Source organism: Penaeus vannamei, chromosome 42 (genome assembly GCF_042767895.1).
Source record: "Penaeus vannamei isolate JL-2024 chromosome 42, ASM4276789v1, whole genome shotgun sequence".
Lineage (NCBI taxonomy): Eukaryota > Metazoa > Arthropoda > Malacostraca > Decapoda > Penaeidae > Penaeus > Penaeus vannamei.
In genome coordinates, this window is record NC_091590.1 from 10954229 (window position 1) to 10964228 (window position 10000).

A 10000-nucleotide genomic window follows, 5' to 3' on the forward strand; every position below is an offset into this window, starting at 1 on the left:
ATCTTCAGTATTTATGGCAAGGATTCAGGTGTAGCTTCAGTTCCAGACAGCCTTATTGCACAAGATTAATTTTGTTTTTAATAGGTAAACCAGCAGAATAAAACACAGATTTTATGTATGATAGTTGATTCACAAGTTCATAATAAGAGAGTTGCACAACACATAAATAATACTTCAGTACTTCAAGTGTACTGCAGCAATTTTAGTATCATTGGATTCCTCTTGCTGGCTACAATGCATATATGTAAGTTTTATTGCGTGGAAACCCCCCTTTGGCAACAAACGTGACCCTGATAACAATGGAGGGCATGAAAGGTTCCAGGGAAAATGCGGGCTTAAATAACACTAATAATATAACACACACAACATAATGATGATGTCAGAAACTCCGCTGATTAAATAGGGGTCAGCGGGAAAAGCCCCAGGTTAGAATAGATATATATGAATATCTCAGAGGGATGTGGTTACATTGTAAACAATTACCAATACTTTTGCTTAATACCTGAACCTGGCACTTGGAGTGGAAAACAAAAACAAATTCATGCACATTATGCCGTGAATTATTTGAACAGAAAATGAAAATAGCATGGTTGAATGACAGGGTTCCCATGATTTTGGTTCCTTATCAACCCCGGCATTCAGACAGGTTCCCATGTAGCCTATTGAATTAATGGCTTATAGGCTAGGCGCACACAAACACTCGTGTGTGGTGATAAGACTCGGTGGCTCTACTTTGTTGTGTTATTTTCTCATTTTATGCTTTAGCATTTTTAATTTGCTATTTTTTTTCCATTTTTCAATGTCCAAATTTGTCTTCTGATTTGCTTATCCAGATAGTAATAGCCTGTTTTTATTACACAGATTCCATATTATCTTTATAGGTAGTACATAGCTCAGTGCAAGAAAAATAACAATAAGTGACATTTTGTGATTTTTTTTCCTAATTTTTTATTTCCTACCAGTCATGGCACACGGACACTACTTTCCACACTTATTTATCAATCGAAATAATGCAAAAGCCCCCTTTCTATATGCCAGTGAGTCTAATCACCCTCCAAGAGGTTGTGTACTCATGGTGAGTCTTTCTAGTCACCCCAGCCTTCAACCAAAATGACTCGGTCTAGCTATACCAAGACTTACATCATATACCTCAGACATGGCATTCTTTGGTGTCATTTACTGTGGATCGTGAAGTCACTGCTATGAAAAAGAAAGTTTTTGGAAAAGTTACTCTTGAGAAAAAAACCAACAACCTTATGAATATCCAAGATTGTTATTTCATTTTATATGTATTTACTTTTTTCAGATAGATATCGCAGCTACTACTTGCCCTCAACCCGTAATTTGTAGGTATATCTTAAAGAGTTTACAGGATAGACTAACCCCTATGTAGCATACTAATTTATTTTCTCTTTTTTCTTTTCTTTTCTTTTTTGAGAGGGAAAATGTCTTTTTTTAATAGTATAGCCTAACTAACCCATTGTAGCTTTTCCATGTCGAGAAATAAACAGATTCCGTATAGTTAAAGTTTGCTTTGGCACTCAGAGTTATATATTTAGAATGTGCTTCTGGCAAATTTAAGCATGTAGAATGTCCTGTAGGCTAATGGGTAATCCAGAGTAAATATAGATTTTGCAGAGTGTTATAATATTTCTTTAAATCTTCAGATAAACCTGAGTGATGTGTGAGTGCCCACCAAAGAAGAAGTTGCGGCAGTCAACGTTAATGGACATGTTCACACCATCGACAAGTAAAAGTAATTATTGTTTGGGCAACTTTTTTTTCTGATCTTTGCTTAGGTTGAGGTTGGATTAAACTATATTGCTCTTACTCAAACCTGTAAGATACAAACACATCTTTGAAATTGTTTTTTGTAAACAAGGAATACACATATATATTTTGAACTTGGTCTAAATGAAATACACTTTGATATTCATGTAACCCCAAGATTTTGCTGATATTTAGTCTAATATATTTTGAAGCTAATTCTGAAAGTGGTATGTATATTGGGTCATGAAATTTCTTTTTTAAGTTTTAGATGTCCAGCAAAAATCGGAAACTCATTCGGTCAAATTAGATATTCATGTAGTCATGATTCTGGAAAAGTAAAATATGAGAGCTTTATATCAGCTAAAAAGTAAAGAAAAAAGAATGAGTAAATAGAGATAAAAACAGGCATAGCTCTGAATTCTTTTCATTTTTACCATGTTATTGTAAACAATATATTTTATTCATTTGCTCTTCGCTTCGCAGTATTTAGAAGTTTTTTATTAGAAACATACATATTTAATGTATTTGCCTAACATATAATCAGTTAATTATTTCCTTTCCAATAATCAGATATATACCACAGGTCTTCTTGTCCCTGAGTGTTTTACAAAATCAAAGGTTTCCTTCCTTTCATATAACAGAGACTAGAGACAGGATGGACAACCCACCCACACCTCCGATTACCACAGAGTCCGAGCCTGAATCGCAAAATATAGAGTCTAGCATTGAGCTCATGAAACTGGGCTCAGGCTCATCCCAGAACAGTATGGAAGAGAACATTGAGATGATGGACACTGACACCAACATAGAGGATTCAGAAGAAGATAACAAAGGAGCCGGAGACCTAACAAAGAGAGGAAACGATGAATCACGAGAGGAGGAGGAAAAGAATGGTTCAACACGTGAGAAGAAGTTAGGGCAAAGATCTTCTGAATACACTGACCATCCAGGAGTGTCTGGGCTCGCGGAGGGTTCCTCTAAGAAGAAAAAGAGGTACTCTGGTGAGAATCATAATGACGACGACTCTGACATGCTAACTGTGAGAGGTGAAGAGAGGCGGATGCAAGCTGCAAGTCCAAGAGGAAAAAGTAATGCAAAAGGTTCAACACCAAAGAAAAGCCTCAAGAAACACACACCAAAAAAGACACCAGGGAAATCTCCAGCCAAGGTACTGTAATCTGCATACCAGACACGTGCTATTTCTTGTAGTCTTTCTTTTTATTCTGTTATTATTTGTGTTGCACCACTGATCATTTTCTTTTTCTTTAGCTTCAATACTCCCTTCATATTACTTCTTAGTTTATTATAATTTTCGGATCCCTTCCTTTTTCATTGTGTCACTTATTCACATTTTTTTCCCTTTCTTTCTTTCTTTCCTCTCTATTTTTTTGTTCTTTATGTTCAGTTGCAATTGTGTTTATTTCCTTTTGTTTTATTCTTTTTATTTTCTCCTTCCTCCTTTCTGCTTCACACTTCTCCTCCTCCTCCCTCTCCTCCTCTATTTCCTCCTCCTCCTCCTCCTCCTCCCTCTCCTCCTCTTTTTCCTCCTCCTCCCTCTCCTCTTTATCCTCCTCCTCCTCCTCCTCCTCCACCCTTTCCTCCTCTTTTTCCTCCTCTTCTTCCATTATCATTACTGTCATCGCCATTATTGTTATCACCATCATGATCTTCATCCTCCTCATCAGTCCTCCTGTACCTTTTGTTTGATAATTTTTACTCTTTTGGCATTTGTAATACATAGAATATAAGCATAAAAAACATAAACCATTTAATCTATCAAAAGACAACTTTTGATTGGTATTTTTGAATTATCAAAAGATATCCTTTGATGGGCTTGATTGTCCAAGATCTTTATGCATAGGTGCGCATCATCTCTTTCTCCTTCCTACCTCTCAACTCTTTCTTCAGGACCGAGAACATCGGAAATCAAGCGGAGAAGCGACAGAACGGCGCAGGATCCTAGCAGAGGCAGCAGAACGCAGAATGGGTGGCAGAAGCAATCCTTCCCCAGAACCAAATGAAGCAGACTTTGCCTGTTCTCCTGACATGTTCGACGACGAGTTTGAGGATGAATTGCAGCAGGCAGAGGAGAGTGGGGTGAGTTGGTGTATTGTTTGGGTCCACTTTTTCTCTTTGGGAATAAATATTTTCCTTTCTCCCTCACATCCTCACAATTAATTGTAATATTGAATGGCAAGAAAAACTAAAGATTTTGTTGTCATACAGAATTTTAGGAAAGCTAGTTTTCATAATAGAAATAGAAAATAATATTAGATTATTGTATTATTGAATAAACTGTTCTTAATCTCAACAGGTAACATGGAGAGGTACTCCAGTATCGAGTTTGCCTTTCATTAGTACCGCCAACCTCAACATTCCCCCAGTATTTGTTGCACCGAATCACACAGTCCTAGTGCAGCTGCCAGTGACCCCAGATGTGTGTCCTGCTCCTCAGCCTCCTACATACTCAGATATCTGGGATCAGTTTCACGTCAGAATGCCATGTTCTCCAAAGAGCTTATATCCTCTAGGCAAGGTAATACTAAGGCAGAAAGGAATTTTTAATAAGTTACGGCAAAGATCCTCCGACTACAAAATGTAGTGCGGGAGAATAGATAAAAGACTCAAGTTTGCATTTATATTTTGGCTCATTTAGATACAAAAATTGGATGAATATATATGATTAATTCAGAAACAATGTTTTGCTCATAATCTCAACTTTATTTTGTAGTTTAATGTTTTCTTATTTTACTGAAATTCTACTTATCTACTACATTTCTTTTTGTTGTTTAGGAAGTAATGTTGATATATTCATTCATCCTCCATGTGTGCACTTGGGTAATATAAATGAAAGTATGCTCCATTCTTGAAAATGCAAAAAGGTTACAGTTTTTAAGCTAACAGCATTGTTTTAAAAGAAGGAAGCACAAACATATTGATTGTTATTGATCAGTGCTGACTTTAAACACAGTTCACTAAGCATGTGCATTTTATCTTTTCCTGGCTAAAGGGAAGTGACACAGTTATTCCTCGATGGTCAATTATTTGCAAGTCTCTCTCAAGAAAAATGGAATGTGTTGAAGACTTACAGAGAGCCATTCTGGAGTACAACAGCAGATATGCTGCCAAATGGAAGTTCAGAGGTCTTCAGATGTTGTTGGAAGAGGTAAGCGAAGTAGGTGAAGGTAGTTGGTGTTTGTAGTAAAGGTATGAATGAGAATGAAAATTTTCTCTTCATGAAATGTAATTGGTGTATTTCAGCATTCCATTTTCATCAAATAAAGGTATAAAATGCAACACTGAAAATATTAGCTTCAGTAAGTTTCTTCGTAACAAAAATATAAAGATATGATTTGTACATTTTCTGCACTCGTCATATTGAACAGTTGTGACTTTCGGAAATCATATTTTTATGCACTAATTACAATACCTGACTGTATGCATGTTTATGAATTTCAATTCTTTATTTAATGTATTATATATGCATAACCAGAGAATACCAAATTCTCATCATAGTTACTGTTCAGCTTTTAGGGATAGCTTTTACAGTTTTCTTTCGTCTCATTTTAAAATTTGATTCTATGGCAATGAAATGTTCGTATCTTTCATCAGGAGTTTGAAGAGGAAGAACAGGAATTCTTTTTTCAAAACACTTTACCTGCAATGGTCCGGTTAGCCCTCAACTTGCCCAAAATTGTTACCCAACCTCCACCCCTTCTCACCAGCCAAACAACACACAGCATCACATTGTCCCAATTACAGGTATGGAATTGAGGTTTGGTAAATTACATATTATAGGTGATGATATGTACATGTGCTTATGCAGATACCTTTATTGATATAGTAAGAAGTATTACAGGACTTTACACAGTATTTTGTTGGATTTTGTATTGTTTTTATTTTTGTTGTTGATATTGTACTAGAAATTAGATATATATGAACCAATACTCATTTTCAGATTGCTTCACTTCTTGCCAATGCCTTTTTCTGTACATTCCCGAGAAGAAATGCCAAAGGAAGCGAGACGGAGTATGCCTCCTATCCAGACATCAATTTCAACAGGTATAGTTTGGGTGTGAAATATCAGTCAGCTATCCTTATTTGCTACAGCTGTGGTATGAAATATCACTTTCTTTTTAATTTGGGTATTTTGTAAGTGAATGGAATATATGTAACTTTATTTTGCATGTGTTACAATTCAAGATGTCCAGAAGGTTTTTGTAGTATGAAATGTAAATAATTTTCCCAAAGAAGATGAGTTTATGTCCTTTGTAGCAAGCTATTGTGTCTTTCTTTTCCTGCTACACTAATCCTACAACTTCTGTTCAGTTCCTTTCAAAAGCATGTTGGACTTCCTGTAGTTCACTGGTATATCACTGCTTCACCAAATATGTCCTACATATGCTTAGTTTAAAAGATGAAGGAAAATGAGATGTGTGATGAATTGGATTATTTGACTTTAAATGGCTTGCACTTTTTTCCAAGATTGTAAGAATTGTAAATTCTGGCAAAGTTTACATTTTGTTATAGTATATGCTTTGTTCATTGATCAACAATTTTCTAATATATATATATATATATATATATATATATATATATATATATATATATATATATATATGTATATATATATATATATATATATATATATATATTATATATATATATATATATATATATGTATATATATGTATGTATATATATATATATATTTATACATATATACATGTATATGTATGTATGTATTGTTTATGTATATATATCATGTATGTTGACTTTTGGAAATCATAAGTAATATTTATTAGATATTGATATTGCAATGTACCAATAAAGCTATTGAGAAATGATCACATTACATGGAATAAAAAATTACAGTGAGATTGGATTACAAGCCACAGCATATATATGGAGATTTAACTTTAGTTTCCACCTGTCATTCAAAGCAGCTAGCACATGTAATCAGTAAAGTGGTGAATTCCTGGACACTTCTTCTGTGACATATGCCTCTTGTAATGCAGATATAAAAGCTCTTTGATATCATTGCTAGCACACCCAACGATAGCTTGTCAGGTATTCAATGTGGCGCAAGGCTCTATTACACTAGCACTTTTTCTGTCTATTTTTGCATTTCAGTATGAACTTTCCTATGCAAATGGACTGAACCCAAGATAGCATACAGAGTGCTAATATAAACAAACACAACACCTTTAGGCATCACAAAAGCATTCTCATACATATTGTGTTATTTTGCCTCGCCCCCTTCCCTGGCTTCTTGTTGTGGGCTGGGGGGTCTTAGGAAACTGAGACTGAGGTCCAACCTACCTTGGACTGTAGCCCACACCTCAACTAATTTTGCATGGTCTTTTCTTTTCCCCCTTTCCTTTTCTGTCTCCTCTTCATCCCCTTCTGTTTACTTCCTAAGGTGTGAAAGCCGTACTGAAAGGATGAAAGGCTGACTTTGTGTCAGTCATGAACAGCCTCTCAGAGCCATGGGCACAGTATTCCCCTGGTTAATTGCCTAGCTCTTACCCCTTATGGGCACCCTGAGGGGTAGACTGTTTCTCTTTCCCTCTTATTTCAGGCTCACCATGGCGAATAGTGAAGATTTTTTTACCCATATTTAGGGCATTAAGGCTTCCCATAATAAGCTTGAATCTGAGGTAGCAGTTCTCAGATTCAAACTAGGCTTCACTATACATGAAGCCAGATAGGAAGCATGCCTATGAGTTTTTCCTCTCTCTGCCTATCCCAAAACTGTCCTTCACTCTGCTCCTCTCCCATCTTCTCAAGATGTCTCAGAATCTCCCCCAGTATCTCTTCCCTCTACCCCTAAACCATCTTACCTCTACCCCCCTCTCCCCCATTCAACTCCTTTTCCAGTCTAAATCCAGATACTCCTATCTCTACCACTTCCCTGATGCCTACCCCTCCTCCTTCTAACTTTACCTGTTACACCAGGCAACCTAAACATTTCTCTCCATGTTCTCCTACTACATCCTCTTATACACCCTCCTCTTCCTCTGCTCCTTGGACATCTATCCCCTCTTCCCCACACAAGAGAACCTTTATTTCTCAAATCCTCTCACCCAACTCGCCTCCAAAAACTCTTGAATCTTCCTTGTCCTCAAATTCTCCCTACCCCCCTTCCTCCCACCCTTTCCCAACACACCATCCTCTCCTTCTCCATGTGCACCAATCCCTCTTCATTCCCCATTATCGTTACCACTGCCACTTGGATGCTAACATGAGTCCTTCTCCAGACCCCTTCCCTCCTGACATTCTTCCTGATACTTCACTACCTTCCCCAATCACCTTCTCCCCCTCCTACTTCTCTAACCCCTATCTTTACCCATATTACCCACTGATTTTTTCATAATAGCTCTTTTGCCACTTTTCCTTAAACAATGAGCCTATTCCTTCCCCAGCTACAGATACACTCCATATCATCCAATTACCCTGTGCACAGAACCCTTTCCTCTTTTACTAATCTCCGCTTTGCTTCATTTCCTTCCCCTCTTTAGCCTTTTCACTACTATGCTCTGTAACCTTTGTCATCTGGCACATTTTATCTTAATCATTAACTAATTTTTACCCTTTTTGCCTCAGTACTTTACCATAGGGGTATATAACCTTTAATGTCTAGCACATTTATTTGTTTCAACTATTAACCATTAACTATTAACACATGCTTCACATTCTGCCAAAGGCAATAAATATTCACCATGTATTTTGTGCCAAGATAGAATTGAAGTCGGGTACCTTAGTCAATTGCCAAAGAGCATTTAATATAGAAAAATCACATTTTCATAGTGCCATCAAGTATGAAGCATCACAGTGAGTGAATTTTCAGAGCATATGCATGAAATTCATTGATTTAGATGAAATGGTTGTCATGATTAGCTTGGTGACATAATGCAGCTTACAAATGGTTAATATTTATTTGTGTTATAGTTATTTATTTTCAATTTGCAACAAAAATGTGATTAAAGACAAATGTCATAGAATTCAGCAGTTTATTATTCCATGTATGTTTATCTTTTTGAGTGGTGTGTGGTAACTAATGTAACGATACCTTCTTTTTTTGTAATAGATAACTGTCAATATTATTTCAGATTTTAATTTTCAAATAAAATGTAAAGGCTATTTAAGGTTTAGTAGGTGAAACAGAAGAAGAAGAAGAAGAAGAAGAAAAGTTTGAAGTACTGTAAGACATTTAACAATTCCAGATTGTTTTATCCCCGAGAGAAGAGATCGATGGAGAAAATTAAATGCTTGATGAATTATTTTAGAAGAGTCACAAGTAAAGGTTAGTGTAAAATGCTATTGTTGTAAATATGAAAAATGAATGGCACTAAGTGTGACAAATGTAGAAAATATATGTGAATGAGAGTAAATAACTTCACAATGTAGGTGTGAGTCTTGTAAGACAGATATAGCATAGAAATATGTCAGACACTACTCTTGCTTTGTGAAATTGTTTGTTCTTATTCATACTTTTTCTACATACTGTTGGAAGCCTCTTTGGATTGCTTATACTCTGTCCCAACCAGGCCCTTAAGTAGGTGCTAAATTAGTTTCCTTATTGAACTTTAAAAAGGTTTATCATATTTGTTATATCCCTGTCTTTCTCTCTTTCTTTCTTATTTTTCTTTTTTCCTTTTTTCTTTCCTATTTTTCTTATTTTCTTATTTTTCTTATTTTCTTATTTTTCTTTTTTCCTTTTTTCTTTCTTATTTTTCTTATTTTCTTATTTTTCTTTCTTTCTCTCCTTATTTTTATTTCTTTCTTTCTTATTTTTCTTTCTCTCTCCTCTTCTCTCTCTCCTCTCTCTCTCTCTCTCTGTTCTTCTCTCCGTTCTCTCTCATTCTCTCTCTCTCTCCAATCTCTCTCTCCAATCTCTCTCTCTCTCCAATCTCTCTCTCTCTCCAATCTCTCTCTCTCTCCAATCTCTCTCTCTCTCCAATCTCTCTCTCTCTCCAATCTCTCTCTCTCTCCAATCTCTCTCTCTCTCTCCAATCTCTCTCTCTCTCTCCAATCTCTCTCTCTCTCCAATCTCTCTCTCTCTCCAATCTCTCTCTCCAATCTCTCTCTCTCCAATCTCTCTCTCTCCAATATTTCTCTCTCTCCAATCTTTCTCTCTCTCTCTCTCTCTCCAATCTCTCTCTCTCTCTCCTCTCTCTCTCAATCTCTCTCTCTCTCCAATCTCTCTCTCTCTCAATCTCCCAATCTC

General features: G+C 36.1%; 1 protein-coding gene across 6 annotated transcripts in view; it reads left to right on the forward strand.

Moving 5' to 3' along the window:
* The window catches only part of LOC113813931 (poly(ADP-ribose) glycohydrolase), a 42087-nt gene that overhangs the window by 436 nt on the left and 31651 nt on the right, over positions 1-10000 (forward strand). For 4 of the 6 annotated variants that reach the window (XR_011398371.1, XM_027366010.2, XM_070118629.1 and 1 more), the window contains exons 2-9: positions 1307-1346; positions 1668-1756; positions 2412-2938; positions 3679-3867; positions 4085-4306; positions 4781-4936; positions 5383-5532; positions 5729-5832. Coding sequence is in view for 5 of the 6 variants with exons in the window: in XM_027366010.2 (XP_027221811.1) it covers positions 1681-1756; positions 2412-2938; positions 3679-3867; positions 4085-4306; positions 4781-4936; positions 5383-5532; positions 5729-5832 (1424 nt within the window). In the remaining variant the exon portion in view is untranslated. Of the gene's footprint in view, positions 1-1306; positions 1351-1667; positions 1757-2411; positions 2939-3678; positions 3868-4084; positions 4307-4780; positions 4937-5382; positions 5533-5728; positions 5833-10000 lie in introns of all 6 variants that reach the window. The other 2 variants (XM_027366012.2, XM_027366014.2) reach the window with 2 other exon arrangements.